This window comes from Oncorhynchus keta, chromosome 30, assembly GCF_023373465.1.
Source record: "Oncorhynchus keta strain PuntledgeMale-10-30-2019 chromosome 30, Oket_V2, whole genome shotgun sequence".
Classification (NCBI taxonomy): Eukaryota; Metazoa; Chordata; class Actinopteri; order Salmoniformes; family Salmonidae; genus Oncorhynchus; species Oncorhynchus keta.
The window spans coordinates 51,129,247-51,154,202 of NC_068450.1; the positions used below are offsets into that span (position 1 = coordinate 51,129,247).

The 24,956-nt window shown below is 41.1% G+C and overlaps 1 protein-coding gene across 6 annotated transcripts in view; it reads left to right on the forward strand.

Moving 5' to 3' along the window:
- The window catches only part of LOC118363679 (parathyroid hormone 2 receptor-like), a 28,008-nt gene extending 10,770 nt beyond the window's left edge, over positions 1 to 17,238 (forward strand). For 5 of the 6 annotated variants that reach the window (XM_035744792.2, XM_035744794.2, XM_035744796.2 and 2 more), the window contains 5 exons: positions 4,408 to 4,561; positions 4,840 to 4,900; positions 11,519 to 11,657; positions 14,549 to 14,590; positions 16,238 to 17,238. In XM_035744792.2, coding sequence (XP_035600685.2) covers positions 4,408 to 4,561; positions 4,840 to 4,900; positions 11,519 to 11,657; positions 14,549 to 14,590; positions 16,238 to 16,615 — 774 coding nt within the window. In that variant the 3' untranslated portion in view covers positions 16,616 to 17,238. Of the gene's footprint in view, positions 1 to 4,407; positions 4,562 to 4,839; positions 4,901 to 5,462; positions 5,530 to 6,923; positions 7,019 to 11,518; positions 11,658 to 14,548; positions 14,591 to 16,237 lie in introns of all 6 variants that reach the window. The other variant, XM_035744798.2, reaches the window with a different exon arrangement.
- The last annotated feature ends 7,718 nt before the right edge of the window (positions 17,239 to 24,956 follow it).

The following is a 24,956-nucleotide window of genomic DNA, read 5'->3' on the forward strand; positions in this document are numbered from 1 at the left end:
CCCCCTGTGATAGATTCAAATGACTGGACATGATTTGGAAAGGCCTGTCTATATAAGGTCCCACAGTTGACAGTGCATGTCAGAGCAAGAAACCAAGGAATTGTCGGTAGAACTCCAAGACAGGATCGTGTCAAGGCACAGATCTGGGGAAGGGTACCAAAAAAAGTCTGCAGCGTTGAAGGACCACAAGATCACAGTGGCCTCCATAATTCTTAAATGGAAGAAGTTTGGAACCACCAAGACTCTTCCTAGAGCAGGCCGCCTGGCCAAACTTAGCAATCAAGGGAGAAGGGCCTCGGTCAGGGAGGTGACCAAGAACCCGATGGTTACTCTGACAGTGCTCTAGAGTTCCTCTGTGGAGATGGGAGAACCTTCCAGAAGGACAACCATCTCTGCAGCACTCCACCAATCAAGCCTTTATTGTAGAGTGGTCAGATGGAAGCCACTCCTGAGTAAAATGCACATGACAGCCCGCTTGGAGTTTGCCAAATGGCACCTAAAGACTATTTAAACCATGAGAAACAAGGTTCTCTGGTCTGACAAAACCAAGATTGAACTCTTTGGCCTGAATGCCATGCATCAAAGTCTGGAGGAAACCTGGCACCATCCCTATGGTGAAGCATGTTGGTGGCAGCATCATGCTGTGGGGGAGTTTTTCAGCAGCAGGGACAGGGAGAGTAGTCAGGATCGAGGCAAAGATGAACAGAGCAAAGTACAGACAGATTCTTGATGAAAACCTGCTCCAGGTTCACCTTCCAACAGAGAATTCAATGTTAATTTCTCTACCATATGCCACCTCCAACGTCGTTTTAGAGATTTTGGCAGTATGTCCAACCAGCCTAACAACCGCAGACCACGTGTAACCACGCCAGCCCAGGACCTCTACATCAGGTTTCTTTACCTGTGGGATAGTCTGAGACCAGACACCTGATGAAACTGTGGGTTTGCACAAATGAAGAATTTCTACACAAACTGTCAGAAACCATCTCAGGGAAACTCATCTGCGTGCTCGTCATCCTCACCAAGGTCTTGACCTTACTGCAGTTTGGCGTCGTAACCAACTTCAGTGGGTAAATGCTCACCTTCGATGGACACTGGCACGCTGGAGAAGTGTGCTCTTCACGGATGAATCCCTGTTTTAACTGTACCGATGGCAGACAGCGTGTATGGCTTTGGGTGGGTGAGCGGTTTGCTGATGTCAACGTTGTGAACAGAGTTCTCCATGGTAGTGGTGGGGTTATGGTATGGGTAAGCATAAGCTACAGATAATGAACACAATTGCATTTTATCGATGGCAATTTTAATGTGCAAAGATATAGTGACAAGATACTGAGGCCCATTGTCGTGCCATTCATCCGCCGGTATTACCTCTGGTAATGCACTCCCCCATGTCGCAAGGATCTGTACATCATTCCTGAAAGCTGAAAATGACCCAGTTCTTCCATGGCCTGCATACTCACCAGACATGTCACCCATTGAGCATGTTTGGGATGCTCAGGATCGATGTGTACGACAGCGTCTTTTAGTTCTCCTTCGCACAGCCATTGAAGAGGAGTGGGAGAACATTCCACAGGCCACAAACAGCTTGATCAACTATGCGAAGGAGATGTGTCGCACTGCATGAAGCATATGGTGGTCACTCCAGATACTGATTAATTTCAGATCCACGCCCAACTTTTTTTTTACGGTATCTGTGACCAATAGATGCATATCTGATTCACCAGTCATGTGAAATCCATAGATTAGAGCCTAATGAAGTTATTTCAGTTGACTGATTTCCTTATATGAACTGTAACTCAGTAACATTATTGCATGTTGCATTTATATTTTTGTTCAGTGTGTGTATATGTATATGATGACATGTATAGACATTATGGAAAGTATATAGATAGTATTTGTATAGCAATAGTTAAGTAAGATAGGCCTTGACTAGAGTACAGTATATACATATGAAGTGGGTAAAACAGTATGTCAACATTATTCTATTGACCAGTGTTCAATTTCTATGTACTGTACTTAGGGCATCAGCCTCCTAGGTGCAGGGTTGAGTAACCGGTGGTAGCCGGTTGGTGACAGTACTGGTGACCGTGACTAAAGTTCAGGGAAGGTTACTGGGCGGAGGCCGGCTAGTGGTGACTATTTAACAGTCCTATAGTCTTGAGATAGAAGCTGTTTTTCAGTCTCTCGGTCCCAGCTTGGATGCACCTGTACTGACCTCACCTTCTGGATGGTAGCAGGGTGAACAGGCTGTGGCTCTTGGCCTTCCTGTGACACCGGGTGCTGTAGATGTCTTGGAGGGCAGGCAGTGTGCTCCCGGTGATGCGCTGGGCAGACTGTAGCACCCTTCCGGAAAGCCCTGCAGTTGTGGGCGGTGCAGTTGCCGTACCAGGCGGTGATACAGCCCAACTGGATGCTCTCAATGGTGCATCTGTAAAAGTTTGTGAGGGTCTTAGGGGCCAAGCCAAATTTCTCCAGCCTCCTGAAGAACTGTCTGTCTCTGTGGGTGGACCATTTCAAATTGTCAGTGATGTGTATAGCGAGGAACTTGAAGCTTTTCACCTTCTCCACTGCGACACTGTCGATGTGGGCGGGCTCCCTCTGCTGTCTCCTGAAGTCCACGATCAGCTCCTTCGTTTTGTTGATGTTGATGGAGAGGTTATTTTCTAGGCACCACTCCGCCAGGGCCTTCACCTCCTCCCTGTAGACTGTCTCGTCGTTGTTGGTAATCAGGCCAACCACTGTTGTGTCGTAAGCAAACTTGATGATTAAGTTGGAGATGTGCACAGCCACGCAGTCATGGGTGAACAGGGAGTACAGGAGGGGTCTGAGCAAGCACCCTCGTGGAGCCCCTGTGATGATGATCAGCGTAGTGGAGGTATTTTTGCCTACCGTTAGGAAGTCCAGGACCCAGACCCAGGGCCCCAATCTTAATGAGCTTAGAGGGTACTATGGTGTTGAAGGCTGAGCTGTAGTCAATGAACAGCATTCTTACGTAGGTATTCCTCTTGTCCAGCTGGGATAGGGCAGCGTGCAGGCGATTGCGTCATCCGTGGATCTATTGGGCAGTATGCAAATTGCAGTGGGTCTAGGGTGTCGGGTAATGTGGAGGTGATATGTGTTCCTTCACTAGACTGCACTTCATAATGGCAGAAGTGACTGCTACAAAGGCGATAGTCAATTGGGTTGTTTCCCGCCATTCGTTCATTTTGGTACTTTGATTATTAGCTGTAGTCAAACACGTGAGTCTGGAAAGACAATTCTCTTCAGTGTGCAGTGACTTCATCCTAGGGAATGTATACTAGATATATGAAATCCTGGCTTTTACAGCACACATTTTTAGAAATGTCACATGCTATAAATCTTTCTGTTTTTACATTAGAGTACTATTTATAATGCAGGTAGGGGTATTCAGACAGGCCCAGAGACTTTTTCCCAGATGTTTTATTTTTATTTAGACAGTTCAGAATGTAGATATACTGTGGATGTATAGTTTGTGGAGGGGAGAAAGTGGCTGGGACGGGGATTCAAACCCATGTCACTCCTATGCGTGCATGGTCGATTGCAGCACTACCGCTGCGCCACACTGCTACACCTAACCAACGTCTTTGATAATGTGGATGACCTTGCGGTGGCAACGTCATATGACTTCAATGGAATGACACTGCATCAGTCATTTTCTGTGCCGTCCTCATAATCCTCAGCTTGAACTGAACTTTATCAACAGTCTCTTCGTACTGTTTCTCATACTGTGAGTCTAAGCTTAGCCGCAGTGGGAAATGACTGTGAAAAGAGGATCAACGGTTGAGAATGTCATGTTCGTGAAGACCTCGGTTGCTCTTTTCCTGTATGTCAGGATATCCCCAGGCAGGCGGCAATTTCCTCTATACAAATATCTCCATCACGACAGACCAACATCAGGGAAAGAGAATAGCATTCAATGGTTTTTCTTTTCCCAGAACTTAATTTGTATTACTAGACGAACCTAGAATTTAGTTAAGTATTTAGTTTGTATTACTAGAAAAATATTATTCACTCAGCAGGTAAATCATGACAAAAATACAGATGTGGCTTTTTGTGCATAGATGAAAAAACATCTGTTTGCAGCTAAAAATGTAGGCACCAACACATCTTGATATCCATGCTACGACTAATAATTAAATCAATATGTTTCGCGGTCACAAAGCATTGTGGGGTTCATCTTGTGGGGCTAGGCTAACAATCACATCCTTTCATTTGTGCTTTATTGATAGATAGATTAGAGTGGGAGATAAGTGACGAGGAGGAGACATAGTGAGAAGGGAGCATGCAGGGATTGAACCCTGGTTATGTGTATGGACCTGAAAGTGTTACCACTGGAACACGGCTCTGCACTACAGGATGTTTTTAACAAGCTGTTGTTTTTACCAGGTTGGATGCAAGATCACTGTGTTGCTCTTCATTTACTTCCTGGCAACCAATTACTACTGGATCCTAGTAGAAGGGCTGTACCTCCACAGCCTCATTTTCATGGCCTTCTACTCGGACACCAAATACCTGTGGGGCTTTACCCTGATTGGATGGGGTGAGCTGCTCTGACGTCTTAGAAGCGCATGCGGTCACCAAATCACAACAGCGCTCATGTTGTTGACGGCCACATGTTACTACAGCTGTTATTCGTAATAGGAAATGCACTCAGACATATGAGTTTGCTTGTTGCAGGTGCGTGGGAATAGTTTTGTATCTTAAAAGAAGAAAAAGAATCCCACTGCTCTTGCCAGTATCAATTGAATTTCTTCAGTGTACTGAATCTTGTAAGATCTTGAGATGGCAGTAAGCAATCATTGTCCTCTCTAATTTCAGGTGTCCCTGCTCTCTTCGTCGCCGCCTGGGCTGTTGTCCGGGCAACGCTGGCAGACGCACGGTGGGTGAGAGTGACGCTCAACTTCCTCCTTCACCTACCATATTCCAGACACCTCCAGCAACACAATTTAAGTGGAGGAGCCCAGCGTAGCATGTGTGCCTGTTGAGGAACTTTGTGCATCAGCTGTCTCGGCTCCCCACAATCATCTGGTTTGGAAATAGGATCTTCCAGGATGTTTTTGTTCAGGGGTAGAACAGATTTTTACCTCATTTACCTTCAGCTCAGGGATTCGATCCAGCAACCTTTCGGTTACTGGCCCAACGCTCTAGCCACCAGGCTACTTGCCACCTCAGTACTCTTGTTCTCATTCAGTCAGCGGCCTACTTGCCTTAATGTTGCAGCTGCACACCTTTGACATGACACCATTACACTTTTATTAGCCTCTTCTCACAGCCATTGTGTGTGCGGAGAGCCCTGAGACTGGCAAGAGAGACTACACTTTTGTTGCACAACGACGTACTGTTTTGAGAGCAGTAAGGAACTCCTGCAGTACAAATGTACTCTCTCTTTCTTATTCTCGCTTTCTTTCTCGCTCTCTCTTTCTCTCGCTCTCTCTCAACAGATGCTGGGAGTTAAGTGCGGGTAACATTAAATGGATCTATCAAGTTCCCATCCTTACAGCCATTGGTGTAAGTGACTTCAATTGCAGTAAAAAAAAACATAATGCCTCTCCCCAATTCATCAATCATAGCCATTGAGGCGAGAATCCCGTAGTTTGCATCCATTACTAGAAGGTTACATTGCTGACTTATCTTGATTTTTTTTTTTTTAAATTTAAAAGTGTTTTGTTCTCTATATAGCTGGATTCATGTTAAAGTTTTAGCAACTTTGGTCAAGCTTATAGCTTAGTTTGCTCTACACAGCTTCACACCTGGAGTCTCTGGGCGAAGTCCTTATTTCGGGAGACAAAGTAAAGAAATTAAATCAAGACAAATAAGAGAAGTTGAAACCTGATACCAAAAACTGCTGACATACAAAAAAGAAATGGTGGTCCTGGTGGCTTTTTGTCATGTAAAATCTATTTACTAACTGTAACTCTTGTTGTGTATAATACTCTTGAAGAACTCAAATCCGAAGAGAGGATTTCATCTGCTTTTCTCCGGGCCAGAAGGTTTCTCTCTGCCCCTTGGAAAAGTGGAGTGACACCTTGCTCCCTGGTGTATACCTGTCCCAGCTCCCTAGTGGCCTAGTGACTCCCTAGTGTACAGTATACCTGTCCCAGCTCCCTAGTGGCCCAGTGACTCCCTAGTGTACAGTATACCTGTCCCCTACCTGAATACCTAAGCCTAGTGTATACCTTCCCCTCTCTGTTCTTAGTCAGCCACCAACACTCTCAAACTGACACCACTGACTCAGTCTCAGCAGAGATACATACATTTGCATCTCTTTCAATACTATTGCTCTTATCCTGCCACATGAGGTGGACCAGGGACTTAGGTTCTCCTAATGAAATCAAAGTAGACTACAGGCTACAGTCTCTTCTTTCGATTTAAAATGTAATCTCATCCAAACCTTTGATGGTACAAGTTCAATGGTATCATGGTAGAAATGTCATGATGAGAGATAACGGTGAGGGAGTATTGATGCCCAGAATCTTGTTTTTTTGTATTTATTGAGACCAACATAACAGAGCGGGAGACAGTCAGGTGGGATTAACAGATTAATGAGTTGGAGTGGGGATTGAAACCCGGTATCCAGTGGGGAGAGGAATGTGTCTAAGCCGGGAGCTAGGCCACAGGCACTGCACAATTTGTTTTTCTATCCAGACTCCTGAGTGAGAATGCCAAAGCAGTGGGTTAGACCTTTGAAATGATGTGCTGATAGAGCCTCTCCTTCTAGTATTATTAGTGGGTTTAGTTCAGTAGGAGTTTCAGAGGACTGACTGACCCGGCTGACATCTACTCCTCAGGGCCCTAGTGCAGATCCAGACAATGTAACCTACAGAACTGTAAGCCCACTACAATGACACAATCCCAGTACAATGAGCAGTGAGTGAATCATGCAAGCCTTTTTTTTTTCCCAGCTCAACTTTATTTTGTTTGTGAATATTGTGCGAGTGCTGGCCACAAAAATCAGAGAGACGAATGCTGGGAGATATGACACTCGGAAGCAATGCAGGTAGGGTTGGTGTCTTAGTGCCTTGTTCCTTCAGTCAATCTTATTTATGTAATTTTTGTGGGGGAAAACATTAGAAACTGTAAATACCGCATTTGATTAAATTTGCCGTTTTTATAGAAATAGCTTATTCTAAATATGTGCCTTTGAGTTTAATCATTCTTCCTTCATATTCATGATCCATGTGTTTGTGTTTGCAAAGCTTTCACGTCATTTACTCAGGCTTAGGATACAGGTTATGAATTTAGAGCAAGTTCATCTGTGTCTGAAACTCTGAAGGCAGCGTAGCTCTGTGTTGTTATTTATTAAATGTATTGCGTCGTAGCCATGAGAATGCATCTTTTATTTTCTAATATGTGTATTGGAAAAGATTCATTGAACATGACTCCCATAATGCATTGCGGTCAGGCAAAAAGCTGATATTTTTTTTTTATGCCAATAACCAGTCTGAACCAGTGGAGGCTGCTGAGGGGAGGATGGCTCATAGTAATGGCTGGAATGAGTCAATGGAATGGTATCAACCACATGGAAACCAGGTGTTTGATACCTAATCTTTAGCATATTAAACCCAGTTGTGGGCATCAGGTATCTTAGCGGTTAAGACCATTGGGTCAGTAACCGTTTTTTGGAATGAACAGTCCATGCATGGCTGGGGTCCTTGATGATGGTGCTGGACTTCCTGACTACTCTGTTCATTGCAGAGGTTGAGAGCTCATTGTCCCAGCTGCGGTGTTTGTACATGCTCTTCTCATATCTAAGTGCAAGACACATTTTGACATGCTGTGAAGCCATCCCTATAGGGCTGCCTGAGTCTTTGTTTAATTCCAACTTAGTGTCTTGCGAAAGTATTCAGCCCCCTTGAACTTTGCGACCTTTTGCCACATTTCAGGCTTCAAACATAAAGACATATAACTGTATTTTTGTGAAGAATCAACAAGTGGGACACAATGATGAAGTGGAACGACATTTATTGGATATTTCAAACTTTTTAACAAATCAAAAACTGAAAAATTGGGCGTGCAAAATTATTCAGCCCCTTTACTTTCAGTGCAGCAAACTCTCTCCAGAAGTTCAGTGAGGATCTCTGAATGATCCAATGTTGACCTAAATGACTAATGATGATAAATACAATCCACCTGTGTAATCAAGTCTCTGTATAAATGCACCTGCACTGTGATAGTCTCAGAGGTCCGTTAAAAGCGCAGAGAGCATCATGAAGAACAAGGAACACACCAGGCAGGTCCGAGATACTGTTGTGAAGAATTTTAAAGCCGGATTTGGATAAAAAAATATTTCCCAAGCTTTAAACATCCCAAGGAGCACTGTGCAAGTGATAATATTGAAATGGAAGGAGTATCAGACCACTGCAAATCTACCAAGACCTGGCCGTCCCTCTAAACTTTCAGCTCATACAAGGAGAAGACTGATCAGAGATGCAGCCAAGAGGCCCATGATCACTCTGGATGAACTGCAGAGATCTACAGCTGAGGTGGGAGACATTTTACATTTAAGTCATTTAGCAGACGCTCTTATCCAGAGCGACTTACAAATTGGTGCATTCACCTTATGACATCCAGTGGAACAGCCACTTTACAATAGTGCATCTAAATCTTTTAAGGGGGGTGAGAAGGATTACTTTATCCTATCCTAGGTATTCCTTAAAGAGGTGGGGTTTCAGGTGTCTCCGGAAGGTGGTGATTGACTCCGCTGTCCTGGCGTCGTGAGGGAGTGTGTTCCACCATTGGGGAGCCAGAGCAGCGAACAGTTTTGACTGGGCTGAGCGGGAACTGTACTTCCTCAGTGGTAGGGAGGCGAGCAGGCCAGAGGTGGTTGAACGCAGTGCCCTTGTTTGGGTGTAGGGCCTGATCAGAGCCTGGAGGTACTGAGGTGCCGTTCCCCTCACAGCTCCATAGGCAAGCACCATGGTCTTGTAGCGGATGCGAGCTTCAACTGGAAGCCAGTGGAGAGAGCGGAGGAGCGGGGTGACGTGAGAGAACTTGGGAAGGTTGAACACCAGACGGGCTGCGGCGTTCTGGATGAGTTGTAGGGGTTTAATGGCACAGGCAGGGAGCCCAGCCAACAGCGAGTTGCAGTAATCCAGACGGGAGATGACAAGTGCCTGGATTAGGACCTGCGCCGCTTCCTGTGTGAGGCAGGGTCGTACTCTGCGGATGTTGTAGAGCATGAACCTACAGGAACTACAGAACCTACAGAGGAGACTCTGTCCATAGGACAACAATCAGTCGTATATTGCACAAATCTGGCCTTTATGGAAGAGTGGCAAGAAGAAAGCCATTTCTTAAAGATATCCATAAAAAGTGTCGTTTAAAGTTTGCCACAAGCCACCTGGGAGACACACCAAACATGTGGAAGAAGGTGCTCTGGTCAGATGAAACCAAAATGGAACTTTTTGGCAACAATTCAAAACGTTATGTTTGGCGTAAAAGCAACACAGCTCATCACCCTGAACACAACATCCCCACTGTCGAACATGGTGGTGGCAGCATCATGGTCTGGGCCTGCTTTTCTTCAGCAGGGACAGGGAAGATGGTTAAAATTGATGGGAAGATGGATGGAGCCAAATACAGGACCATTCTGGAAGAACCTGATGGAGTCTGCAAAAGACCTGAGACTGGGACGGAGATTTGTCTTCCAACAAGACTGATCCAAAACATAAAGCAAAATCTACAATGGAATGGTTCAAAAATAAACATATCCAGGTGTTAGAATGGCCAAGTCAAAGTCCAGACCTGAATCCAATCGAGAATCTGGAAAGAACTGAAAACTGCTGTTCACAAATGCTCTCCATCCAACCTCACTGAGCTCGAGCTGTTTTGCAAGGAGGAATGGGAAAACATTTCAGTCTCTCGATGTGCAAAACTGATAGACATACCCCAAGCGACTTACAGCTGTAATCGCAGCAAAAGGTGGCGCTACAAAGTATTAACTTAAGGGGGCTGAATAATTTTGCACGCCCAATTTTTGATTTGTTAAAAAAGTTAGAAATATCTAATAAATGTTGTTCCACTTCATGATGGTGTCCAACTTGTTGTTGATTCTTCACACAAAAAATCAAAAAATACAGTTTTATATCTTTATGTTTGAAGCCTGAAATGTGGCAAAAGGTCGCAAAGTTCAAGGGGGCCGAATACTTTCGCAAGGCACTGTATGTCTGTGGTAATGTGTTGGTTGGCAGCTCTGTGCCAAGGCTGAGGGGGTAACACTCCTGTCAGTCATTAGTAAACAGGCCCAACAACAGACAATACTTCAGATCCACGTTGTCTCTTGAGCCACTCCATTCTCGCAGGAGTAGATAGGATTAACACTGATAAGGCTCTGGGCAAAAGTACTGTACAAATACGGAATATGGTGCCACTTGGGATGCCGACTTTGTTTTCCTTTTGCTCTCTCTAACTCTTTCTCTAGCTGTGATTTTATTCCATTTTTTTAAAAACTGAGCATCTTCAAACAATTTAGATGCAAACGTTGGCTCGATATTGATACTAACGTCGCAGATTGTAATGTGCAATCATCCTTGGCTATTGACATTTGTATCACAAATCTGTTGAGTGGAAAGTGCACAAATGCACAAGGGAGCAGTGCTTCACTTGGGCCAGAGCTCACCGGAGTGGAGTACCGGCACCTCAAATGTTCTACTGCTTGAGCTCCTGTTCCTCTTATATTACCTCAAACTTATTGTGGAACATGTAGCTAAATTTAAACAGTACCAGGGACCCAAAATGAGTACCAGCATATATTCCAGTCCAAGCCAAGCACTGCAAGGGACTGTGAGATAAAGATGGCTGCCAAGAAATTCTATTATTTTAGCTCGATCCCAGCTGCATGTGGTCTTCTCCATCTTGTCCCTCTCAAACTCCATCACATGTACTTTCCAAACACATGTCAAATGCACTTTTCCAGACATATATCACGGACAGTGTGCTCTCTCATATAGCCTGCTGCAGGGGTGTCAAACTCAATTCCTGGAGGTCAGAGTTTCTGCGGGTTCTCTTCTCCCTTGTACTTGATTTATCAATTAAGGTTATTGTTGAGGTAGGAACTCCCCTCAGCCAGTTGTATAGGTCTTAATTGGACACGCATCTAAAGGAAATAACAAATATCAGCAGACACTCTGCCCTCCAGAGATTGATTTAGCCACCCCTGGCCTAATGTATTATGACAATAATCTCTAACCATGTTGCAGGTCTTTTTAAAAAATATATATATATTTTACCTTTATTTAACTAGGCAAGATCAGTTAAGAACAAATTCTTATTTTCAATGACGGCCTAGGAACAGTGGGTTAACTGCCTGTTCAGGGGCAGAACAACAGATTTGTACCGTGTCAGCTCAGGGGTTTGAACTTGCAACCTTCCGGTTACTAGTCCAACACTAACCACTAGGCATTGTTGGGTTGTTATATGTACATTGACTGTTGTATGATGCTGCACAAAGGATTACTTCAATAGAGGATTATACCGTTTTCTACTGTCCCTTTCACAGGAAACTGGCTAAGTCCACTCTAGTGCTGGTGCTAGTGTTCGGGGTCCACTACATAGTGTTTGTGGGCATGCCACACTCTATCAAAGGGGTCGGATGGGAGGTCCGAATGTACTGTGAGCTCTTCTTCAACTCTTTCCAGGTGCTCACTTTCACCCCAGTTGGGGATCCTGTTTTGTATTGCATGTAACTGATCTGTCATATATTGCACATTGCGAATAGCTTTTGAACTGTAGAAAGCAATAGTGCTGAGCGATTAGTGCTTTTTGAGGTCGGCTCATTTTCTGTTCAAATATAAAAAAAATTATCACGTTTTTTCAACATTTTTAAAAAAAAATGTTTTTTACATGAAATGCACTATGCATTAACACAGAATGAATAAAAGCCCCATAATGGTAGTGACTGCCATTACTTCTTACCACTTATTAACCATCATTTATTCACATTACTTTACTTTAATAAAATATTTGTTGTTGGGTATATTTATTTGAATACTTTGTTGTTTCATTCCAAGTCATCATCTCATCTCTATAGAGCTGCTGTCTGACAAAACTCTATTTTAGTAGTTCTTCAAAGTAAATACAGCATACTTTTATGAATGCTGAATACCAACTATCAATCACTTAGTACTTCATGTATTTTCAGGTAGAGATACCTCGCGATGCAACTGCTTCATCCCTCTTGATCATGCGTTCTCTCTTGTCTCCGGACAAGTAGGCGTGCATTGGATTATGGTAATTATAGTTTTAAATCGCACATTTTCTGCGCTAAACAATATCGAATATTGGCCTGTTGTACACTACTACTACAGTTGAAGTCGGAAGTTTACAAACACTTAGGTTGGAGTCATTAAAACTTGTTTTTCAACCACTCCACAAATTTCTTGTTAACATGCACATCTACTTTGTGCATGACAAGTCATTTTCCAACAATGTTTACAGACAAATTATTTCACTTATAATTCACTATCACAATTCCAGTGGGTCAGAAGTTTACATACACTAAGTTGACTGCCTTAAAATAGCTTGGAAAATTCCAGAAAATTATGTCATGGCTTTAGAAGCTTCTGATAGGCTAATTGACATAATTTGAGTCAATTGGAGGTCTACCTGTGGATGTATTTCAAGGACTACCTTCAAAGTCAGTGCCTCTTTGCTTGACATCATGGGAAAATCAAAAGAAAATCATCCAAGACCTCAGAAATTTTTTTGTAGACCTCCACAAGTCTGGTTCATCCTCGGGAGCAATTCCAAATGCCTGAAGGTACCACATTCATCTGTACAAACAATAGAATGCAAGTGTAAACACCATGGGACCACGCAGTTGTCATACCACTGAGGAAGGAGATGTGTTCTGTCTCCTAGAGATGAACGTACTATGGTGCAAAAAGTGCAAATCAATCCCAGAACAACAGCAAAGGACCTTGTGAAGATGCTGGAGGAAACAGGTACAAAAGTAACTATATCCACAGTAAAACGAGTCCTATATCGACATAACCTGAAAGGGCGCTCAGCAAGGAAGAAGCCACTGCTCCAAAACTGCCATAAAAAAAGCCTGACTACAGTTTGAATCTGCACATGGGGACAAAGATCATACTTTTTGGAGAAATGTCCTCTGGTCTGATGAAACAAAAATAGAACTCTTTGGCCATATTGACCATCGTTATGTTTGGAGGAGAAAGGGGGAGGCTTGCAAGCCGTAGAACACCTTCCCAACCGTGATGCACGGGGTGGCAGCATCATGTTGTGGGGTGCTTTGCTGCAGGAGGGACTGGTGCACTTCACAAAATAGATGGCATCATGAGGTAGGAAAATTATGTGGATACATTGAAGCAACATCAAGACATCAGTCAGGGAGTTAAAGCTTGGTCGCAAATGGGTCTTTCCAAATGGACAATGACCCCAAGCATACTTCCAAAGTTGTGGCAAAATGGCTTAAGGACAACAAAGTCTAGGTATTGGAGTGGTCATCAAAGCCCTGACCTCATTCCTATAGAAAATTTGTGGGCAGAACTGAAAAAGCATGTGCGAGCAAGGAGGCCTACAAACTTGACTCAGTTACACCAGCTCTGTCAGGAGGAATGGGACAAAATTCACCCAGCTTATTGTGGGAAGCTTGTGGAAGGCTACCCGACACGTTTGACCCAAGTTAAACCATTTAACGGCAATGCTACCAAATACTAATTGAGTGTATGTAAACTTCTGACCCACTGGGAATGTGATGAAATAAATAAAAGCTGAAATTAATCTCTCAACTATTATTCTGACATTATTAAAACAAGTGGTGATCCTAGCTGACCTAAAACAGGGAATTGTTACTTGGATTAAGTGTCAGGAATTGTGAAAAACTGAGTTTAAATGTATTTGGCTAAGGTGTATGTAAACTGACTTCAACTGTACCTACTACATTACACTGTATGGGCTTGATTTGATGTATCTATTCGAGAAACTAGTGAGAAAATGCGAATTGAGTTCACGGGGAGAAAGAAAATAGAATTCAAATAATTGAAATTACGTCGGTCAATTAGTTGTGTAAAAACTCAACATACATTTTGGTTAATCGCTCAGCACTAGAAAGCAATATTGATATGATTTTAAATGTGAAAATGTAAGCATTATAGCTAAAAGGGACATTAGACTTTCAATTATCTCAGATGTTTTCAGACCTCTAATGTAGTCTAATGTCAAGATCAAACCACATCATGACAATCTAGCTATGAATAAATTAGGATGTGTCAATCTGTTCATTACACTACTTTTTAGGTCTGATTTGTAGAGATCCAGGGAAACATGGTATGTTTTTTTTAAGGAATTGTGTATAATAAAAATATGAAAAGTAGATACAGCAAAAACAAACCCCATCTATCATATGTGTTTTTCCTCTAAGAGCTCTCTTTCCTGAGTGCATCATGTCGATATTCTCCAAAGGTCATGGACACCTCTCATTCGTAGAGAAGGTCACATTTATACTGTCAGACGGAATTGGACCTTTCAACACATGCCTCTAACCGAACTCGCTTTCACCTTTTCGCAGGGATTCTTTGTGTCCATTATCTACTGCTACTGCAATGCAGAGGTGAGTACTATTGACCAGACCCGGCCAGCAGGTTAATGGTCTTCTCCACTTTAAAGGTCTTCTCCGCGTTCGAGAATCTATCATGCTGGACTCTCGAATTGAACCTAGGTATCTTGCCCATTTATAAGTATAGTAGGAAGTTCTAGGAACTGACCATGATGAGAGAGCGAGAGATATGTTATTAGAACTAATGGAACTTAGTGATGTCATTTATTAGAACAATAGAACACTCATACTCTGCACAAGTGCACGCTGTGCGCACACATTGCACCCATCAGTGATCCTAACCTTTAGGGTTTGAAGTACTGTAAGAAAATAGGTTACTAGAAAATACCCTTTGTTACTACCTCATAACTTGCTGGTCAATACCATTGTAAAAACACTAGCTGCTGTAAAATAAAGTAGTATTTTCCCCCAAACTGGTGAACAACCAGGTCTATAATTTCCTCATTTATTAGTCCTCTCTGAAGCCATATACAATATTTAGGGAGTTTGTTCATTTCGATCTTAATGTTCCGAGAGCACCCCTACTCTCGTCCATGTTCGTTGCTAAGTGATAGGTTTGGGCTGTTATTTCTGATAGCTTTTAAAACCTCTGGAAAAAGTCCAGTGAAAGCGAATAAAATTTGTTGGCACCACAAAACAATAGAAACTTTGGCATTGGCAATAATATGTATTCAAGTCTCTATTGTTTTGTGTTGTCAACAAATTTCATTGTGAATGCCAGTCGGTAAAAACAACATTTGAATTTTCTTATTTGCAGCAAGTAATTCCATTGAGAATGGTCAGAGGCATTCTTGTATTGTTACATCAATAAAGGTTTCAGGATAAAGGCACTAACATTGCGTCCGTTCTAAAAGTTGTCCGAACTCTCCAATTAAGTTTCTTCCATGACCCGTACTATAGGCTACCATACATACCATGACCCGTACTATAGGCTACCATACATACCATGACCCACACAATACCATGACCGATACAATACTATAACCTGTGTCGTGGAAATTTCCTCTATTTACCAAATCATGGGAGCAAACCACACACGTCAGAGTTAGTTATAAAAGTCCATCTTTAATTATATGAGCTCTTATCACAATCCTGTGACTCTCAGATAAATTCAGTGTCTCCTAGTGAAGATTCTGAGAGCCCCTTAAAATGCAACAGAGTTCCTTTTAATAGCAAAGACACCCATAGTCAGACAGCATAGACATAATTCATCGTTCAGCTTTGTCTCCTTTCCCAAACCCATAAACCAAATCCTCCATATCAACAGGCATATATCAACTTGTCATTTATATACAACCCACTCTAAATACAAACTCACAGAGAGGGGAGTGACCCTACAGGTCAACAAAGAGGGAGCATAGAATGATTCCACCCTCCTTTCCCCCATGAGAAAAATAGGGAGTCACTGCCACACCGAAAAGACATGTTTACACATGACACTTTGACCTCTCAGCGGCCCATGCAACTTAGTCCTGACAGAACAGATAACTGCCAATGGCCACCACTATAGTACAACAAAATACATTCTTATGAGAAGTAACTTACACACATTTGATGAATATTAAACATCTTACAAATGTTACCAACAAATTCTGATAATTCCACGACACCTGACCCACACAATCCTCTTGTTCTCTTCAGGTCCAGGCAGAGATCAAGAAGACCTGGACCCGCTGGAACCTGGTGTTCGACGGGAAGGGACCGGCGACATGTGTCAACAACCGGTACGGTCTCAACCAGACCACTACCAGTCAGCCGCAGCCGCTGGCCGTGATCTCGGGCACCGCCTCCCTATTCTCTAGCCACGTGTACCGCAGCAGCAAAGCCAGGCACAGCGTCGGCACCCACACCACCTTGCCCGGCTACGTGTTCAGCAACTCTGAGGTGGATAGCCTGCCCCCATCCATCCCAGAGGAGCCAGACGAGAGAGCAAAGCAGGTGGACGACATCTCCCTCCGAGAGTCCTTACCTGTGGTGAATAACACCAGCATAGGAGAGGACTTGGAGGAGACACTGTAGAGAGAGAGAGTAGGGGGAAAGTGGGAATGTACAGCTGACAACAATTGTTTTATTTTTTTTGAACGACAGGACAGCGGGAAGGTAGAGCAGGAGATACACAAGAATGAGGGCCACAAACAGAAAGTGGCTGAGACCGAACTCAAGACCCGAATCCGCATCGCCAAGGCAATATGTGGTTCAGAGTTGGCAGCCTTACGACTCCGGCAGATATCTTTGATGTTTTGCGGCTACTTGTTGGAGGAAATTATGGTTAAAATGACTAATTATGTATACATTCCAATCAGAACTGACTAGTCCAAATGCTATAATGTACTGTACATATATGTATTTTCTCTTGCTCCCATTCCCAATTGTATATCATGTAATCAGGAGTTTAGTAACAATGACTGTCTGTTCCTTGTACAAATGAATGTACTATCTCCAGACTGTCTAGAATGCTGATTTACAGTGACTGACCTTGGCTTTAGGAGAGGAGGGAAAGCTCGAGAAACTATAGGGCCTCTACCGGTGTTATGAAGAGAGAACATTTAGAAAACGCTGACGTCATTTTCAGTTTATAACCTGTGGAAAAATGTGTATGTGGCAGTACTCTCTTGTAATAAACGCTGTTACCTGACTTTTAAGACTGGTCTCGATCTATTTCATGCATAATTCATGCATTTACAACTCATTAATGAAATGGAGAGAGTGCGAATTTTGTTTTGGCTACAAAACATATAGGAATTTAGAATTCTTCTAACAATTGGTCCTTCGATCCCGGATCTAAATACCCCTCCCTGTTATCTGGAGGTAGTACGCTGAAAATCGTGCACGGACGAGTTTGACTCGTTTTACTAAAAATACCTGACCTCCGAATTGAGGTTAAAATTCAGGCCTGCGGAATTTTCACAGAAAATCAGGAAGGGTGACTAGATACAACGAACAGCGCTTATCCCAGTCGGCAGCAGGTAAAGTAGCCTTTATTCTCGAATTTGGGAGGTATTATTTAGGATATTTATTGATTAAAATGTTATGAAGGAGTTGAATTTGATCAATAATAGGTGCTTGAATATTCTGAACAAATAAAATGGGTTTCTACTGGGGGTTTTAACCAAAATCGATAGGAAGGAAGCAGGTCTGAAATTGACCTGTGGTAAGGTGCGCTACCATCAAATAAACTGGAGCTTAATAAATCCTGGTCTTGCAAGCCAGAAGGTTATTAAGGAGGATATTGTACACATTGGAGAATTAGGACACTTGTTCAGTACAAATATGATAGCCAATAATTCAAAAGACAAAAGACATACCTAAATAAAGATTAATTAGGCTTGGTGAGAAGGCAGGGTAATTCTAGGCGAACAGAATAATTTAACCTGTACAATGCTTAAAGAAATTAATATCAAAAGATAAGTGATTAGTCTAGATTAGTGAGATATGAGACATTAACGTTGAAAGTCCCAAAAGGAATATCCTATGGGTGAAATGTGATGTCCGATCAAAAGTCTTCAATGGACGCGGTTCACAGGAAGGAAAATACATACTGATTATTTTTAAAGGAACACACACATAGGCAGACAGGAAAAGACAAAGTAACTAAGTAATGGTAAATTACAAATTTATAGAACTGCACGCACATATAATTTAAAATGTATATAGAAAGGCATAGATAAGTGATTAGATACCATAGCTACTAGTAACGGCAAGGATTTAGAATGGGTGGGAATGCTTCAAAGAAAGCCCTGGAACTAACGGGAGACTAGCGTTATATGGAACAGAAAGACAAGAGAAACATCGATTTCGGTCTAAGATGGAGAAAGAAATACGATTTTGATGGCCGTCTAAATGTAGAAAAGCTGGAATCCCTTATAAAAAGATACATAAGGAATGTGGTAATAATGTGAAAAAGCAGAATAAACAGGGGTTATACACAGCCGGAGTTTGGCTTTCGGAAGCAAAAAGAGAATGGGACGCGCAGGAAAAAGGTTAAATCTAACAAGACTCGAGAGGCACTACCCACTGCTCCCGCAGCTGAAAAAGTTAACCAATTGAGTGGGCGTGAGGGTAACAAACTATATCTTCCTCGATTATACCAACAATACAGAGATAATCCAGTCGACGAAATAGTGGTTATAAGAATACGGCTGCAGGAGCTACCTGTGAAATTACCACCCAAGTATGTGGATTCCGCTGAAGCCGAGGGAGGTATAATGGAGTTAGAGAAGGGAATAAAGTCGAGAAAAATGGATAAAGTGAGTCAAAAGAAAAATACAAGATGTTTTAATTGTAACGAAATTGGACATTTCGCCCGGGAGTGTAACACTCCCTGCAAAAGTCGTCAACAAGGTTGTAATTTAACTGTGGGGAAAGTCAGAGGCGACAATCGGGTAAAGAAAGAGAAGGTTCAGATACAAAGGGAGCGAGATTAACGAGAATTCTAACTGAGGGAAAACTTTGGGAGTCTAAATTGGGGCTTTCTGTTGTCTAAATGTCGGAGTTACAAATTTAAACAGAGAAGATGGGTCTATTTGCGGAGAATCTTAGTCAGTTCCAGGGTTGGTAGTATACTGGTTCCCGGCCGAGACGGTTAACTAAAATTGATTTTAGATTGTAATTGACCTATTTGCATGTTTTGCCTGAAAAATACGGTCACCAGTGTTTGTAAAATATATTAAATGAACGTTTATTATGTGTTTTACATAGAATTGAAAAAGTCATTAAAAATAATGGCGAGACAATTTCGATGTAATACGCTATTTTGCCCAAAATGATCTGGTGGAATAATGTATTGAGATGGGAGTCGTATTTAAATAAATATATAATAGAAGAGAAAGTCACCTAAAGTTAAATGTAGGGAATAACGGAGAGATACGATACAATTTCGGGCTATCCGGATGTTATAGCTATTTATGAATCGACTGACATATGATACGTTTAGCACAATACATGGTACGTTTAAATGTTAGAGTATGGTAAGTTGAAGTTGGGTTGGTTTTACTCTGATGATTAGAATTTAAAACTGAACGCAATCTGAATATGGAATATATATTTTCTAAATGATAACAAAGAAACAATTACGATAGATTTATGCCCATCGAAATGTTTTTATAAAATTAGCGAATTTAGAGATATTGGTTGGGGCGGTAAATTATAATTCAGGATTTGAACAGATGTGATAAATTTAGGTTTGGTTATCGAACAACAATTATTTACAATTCATTGAAAGTCGCTACGAATTGGGCTGAGGTTGAGCGCTTGATGATGACGTCACTAGCAAGGCACTTTTGTCGCCAGGGACTGGAGGTAACGTAGAAAATTGTTTGTCTGTTAGTGTGTGTATTAGTGTTTCGAGTAACCTTTCAGAAGTTGATATAAATTACAAAATATATTTTTAACAGTAATTTGAGAGTTGCCAGGATAGTCAGGAAAGATGCTAAAAACTATCAGCTGATACCTAGGTAGGCATAAGATTTGTGGCGTTTGTTTATGGGAGAGAGAGACTGGATGTATGAATCGTAAAACATCTTGGTAATGGATTCTGATGGTTATTGATTCCTGGTTTGATTGTTTATGTAACACCAGTGAATTTGAGCACTGTTTCCATAGTGTGGAACCATGTTAGGATATTTAAAGTTTGAAAAGCAACCTCTATAGAAAAACATAACTGCATATGTTTCGGGAAGTAAGCTAGGTTGAATTTGGTTATTCAAACTTTTCCCCTGATACGTAGACATGCGTGCTTAAGTAGGATTCTTCAGTCCGGGACGGATGGAAGTTATCTAAAATAAGTCAATTAAAGGAGCCATGGGAGAATGCGAATGCATATTTATTAAATATCGGGGATTAAATTAAATATTTCTTACACTGAGAAATGTACGACATTTGCGGCAGAGGGGAAAAAGTAATACAATAATGTTATCAGGTAAATTGTATCTAAGGGTAGCATGGTCATTTAAGTAAACATATACATTGACGTTGTTTAAAATTTATGATTAATGATTTTAGTTAAAGGGGAATCATCATTAGATTTAGTTCATAGTTCACTTTTGAGTTTCTGAATCGGAATTAGCATAGTGAATGCTAGTTAGGAGTGTTGTGTTCTTCTGGGAATATTCATGTTTAGGTGTCTCAATTTTAGATGTTTCCCGGGATTATAATCTTGGGGAGAATGAGGCCATAAACAACCAAATTAAAACAGGTCTGCAAGTATATATACACATAAAACCATTGTTAGGACTATTTGTTTTAGTGCAAAGGTATTTTAAAGAGGCACGCTCACATATGGAACTTTATGAGTTTTTAGTTTATGAGTTAATTATACAAGTTCATTTATTTTTATGACCTATTGATCTTATCGTGACTGTCTTCTGAGGTCTGATCAGCCTCAGGGGAGAGTCATTTGTATAATGAATGTGGTCATATTGAGTTACTCGTTTTAAGGTAAATTCAATATAATGGAGTTTTGGTTGGGGGTTAGAATTATTGTTTGAACCGCAAATGAGAAAGTGGTTCAGGATTCTGTTTTACAACATTAGCTGTGAAGTTTTTGAATGGGCTATTAATGATTTGGTATTGTAACAGAGAAGAAGTCATATTTATCATTGAGAATAAATAGGGAAGAGAAGAGAGATTAAGCCAATAGGGCAGGGAATTACATAGAAAAATAAGTTGCAGTTTAGGGGTGATAAATTACTGTAGATAAGGTATTCCACACTTTTTGCAACACATTAAATTCATGTTATTGTCAGAGAATACTGAGGGTCCCCGAAGGAGAGGGCTTGTTAGTGTAGGAAGGATTTTAATATGGTTAGCATTTATTAGACTTTGTTTGATTATTATAAGTTTTGAAATAGTATTACATTTAACAGGAATATAGGACATCTGTGATGATTTAGGATTATTGTTAGATTGATTAAGGAAATGTTTTTTCTAAAATCAATGATTGTAGATAAAGACAAACAGTTTGAAGCTTAGTGGAATTTGAGAGATATGAGAGAAAAGGGTTATCGGAATATATATATTTAAGAAAATATATAAGTAGCACAGATAGTTCTTTAAAGTAGATAAGAAACTTGACAGAGTATTGTTACAGGATTGACATGAATGGACGCCCAAGAGAGAATTGGACATGTGGAACATTTAAAAGGGGCTCCTACATGATGATGTTAGACATTAGGATAATTTACTAAATCTTACTTAATTTTACCCATGGTTTAGACGATGAGGATTTTGTTCCAAAATAAGCATAAAGAGATCCCTAGATCTGGGTAGAGGAGTTTGGGCCGGTATGTTCACGAAGGCAGGAATGCCAGATAATGACAGTATTCATTTGCACTATTTAAATCCCTAGGTTCCTCCCTTTACAGTATCCAGAGGAGATTATTACTGTTTGGCCCGGTATAGTACTCATGGAAAATATGTGGGAGAAGTTAGTACTTGTAATAGAACAGAGAATGTTACCACTAATAAGACCCTGTTGGATTTGAGAGGTTGGTTAAACTCTGAAGATTTCAGTAAAGTAAGGTCGGCCAGGGCTGACATCTGGTGGTTGTGTGGGGGAACATTTCTATGGCCAGTATTACCCACAGATTGGGTGGGGTCATGTGCATTAGTGCATTTGGGGATGCCTTTTATACTCATTCGACACCAGGACATGAAGTTATCTAAACGGGAAAAGAGAAGCACTCCATCTGGGCCATTTGATGACAAGGTATACATTGATAACATTGGGGTTCCAAGAGAGGTGCCAGATGAGTCAAAACAAGAAATCAGATCCTAGCAGGATTAGAGTTAAGCATTTCGGGGCTCTACTCTCATAAGAACGTGGACTGGATTAATTATATTTATGATAATCAACAGTGCTTTAACAAGTATACTAGAGATGCTATTAAAAGTTTTGCAGAACAGACTGAAGCAACCAGCTGGATGGCTTGGCAGAATATAATTGCATTAGATATGTTAATGGCGGAAAAGGGAGATGTGTGCGTCATTATCAGGACCATGTTTGTGCTTACATCCCAAATGACACAGCTCCGGACGAATCAGTGCCCGAAGCCTCAGCTGGTTTGACCACCCTGGCTCACGGGTTGGCAGAAACTCTGGGGTGGATACTTCTGACTGATTGGGTTTTGATAATACGTTTGGAAAATGGAAAAATGTTATGATCACTGTGGGCTACATTCACCTGTGTGACTGTTTTAGTTGTAAGTCGCTCTGGATAAGAGCGTCTGCTAAATGACTTAAATGTAAATGTTAAGGGGCTGTTGTCTAATCCCCTGTGTATGAGGCCTTATTTCCAGGACTCTGGAGTAATCTATGACAATAGATGGTGCGGTGTGGGAAGATTCCAGGTTCTGACCCGTGGAGGACTGGATGCCTGACTACAGAACAAGTGGACGAATCTGGATCTTTCATCATTGGGGAATTTATGTTTGATGAGACTAGTGTTGAGGGAATTAGATTGTACTTTGTTTCAATATTAGACTGTTTTTTTAATAAAGATTGTAACAAAAATCCTGTTAAGAAGAGTTATAATTCTGATGTAGGTTTAAGGGTTAAAATAAGGTTAAGGTTAGATTTGATTAATGATGGGTGAAGAGTCGGATAAACATTTATAATAATGTTGGTTATGTGTCTATTCATATGATAAATCTGATAAACCTTTATAGTAAGGTTAGTTAAGTTTGTTCATATTTTTATTTTTATGTTTGATAAAATTAGATGTAGATTTGAATGTATAATATTTGATCAAAGGGAGGATTGTTGGAGGAAATTATGGTTGAAATGACTAATTATGTATACATTCCAATCAGAACTGACTAGTCCAAATGCTATAATGTACTGTACATGACAATTGGATACCATGAAATTGGGGAGAAAAAGGGGTAAAATAAATAAAAAAGATTTGCTGTTTTTTTCTATATGATCATTGGTTATTTTCATGGGCTGTTATTTGTCACTTTGAGTGGTGGCTAGACAATCACAGGTCTGTGGCTAAATATGGACTGGAAGTGCTGCAGCTACAGACTAGTTTGTGTCATTCGTAATGCTGAGGACAATTACAGTTCCTTCAGAAAGTATTCACACCTTGACTTTTTCCACATTTTGTTGTATTACAACCTGAATTTAAAATGGATTAACTTTAGATTGTCACTGATCTACAGTGAAATTGTACATGTCTACATGTCAGTGGAATGATGTTTTTAGACATTTTTACAAAATAATAAAAATAAAGCTAAAATTTCTTGAGTCAATAAGTATTCAACCCCTTTGTCATGGCAAGCCTAAATAACTTCAGGAGTAAAATAATAATTTGCATGACTACCCCATTTCTGTACCCCACAAATACAATTATCTGTAAGGTCCCTCAGTTGAGCAGTGAATTTCAAGCACAGATTCAACAACAAAGACCAGGTAGGTTTTCCAATGCCTCGCAAAGAGCACCTATTGGTAGATGGGTAGAAGAAAAAAACAGACATTGAATATCCCTTTGAGCATGGTGATGTTATTAATTACACTTTGGATGGTGTATCAATACACCCAGTCACTGCAAAGATACAGGCGTCCTTCCTAACTCAGTTGACGGAGAGGATGGAAACAGCTCCGGCATTTCCCCATGAGGCCAATGGTGATTTTAAAACCAGTTAGAGTTTAATGGCTGTGATAAGAGAACTGAGGATGTATCATCAACATTGTAGTTACTCCAAAATAGTAACCTAAATGATGAGTTAAAAGAAGGAAGTCTGTGCAGAATACAAATATTCCAAAACATGTATCACATTTATAATAAGGCAAGTAATACGGCAAAGAACTTGGCAAAGAAATGAACTTTTTGTACTGAACACAAAGCATTATGCTTGGGACAAATCCAACATAATACATTACTGGGTACCACTCCATATTTTCAAGCATGGTGGTGGCTATGTCATGTTATGGGCATGCTTATCATTGGCAAGGGCTAGGGAATTTTCTTGGATAAAAATAAAAGGAATAGAGCTAAGCACAGGCTAAGTCCTAGAGGAAAACCTGGTTCAGTCTGCTTTCCAACAGAGACTGGGAGACCAATCCACCTTTCAGCAGGACAATAACCTAAAACGCATGGCCAAATATACACTGGAATGACTTACTATGACAACATTGATTGTTCCTGAGTGGCCTAGTAACAGTTTACAGGATAGCAGAGCCAAAAATGAATTATACATAATAAATAAAACACTTGATTGCATAATGCACATTAACCAAATCAATCACATTCAGCGATAATATAGCATATGATCAACTTAAGACCAGGCTATGATGTAAGCTAGGCTATTATAGATTTTATCCCCTTACCAGGTTAAAGACCCTACTTCAAACCCATGTGTGT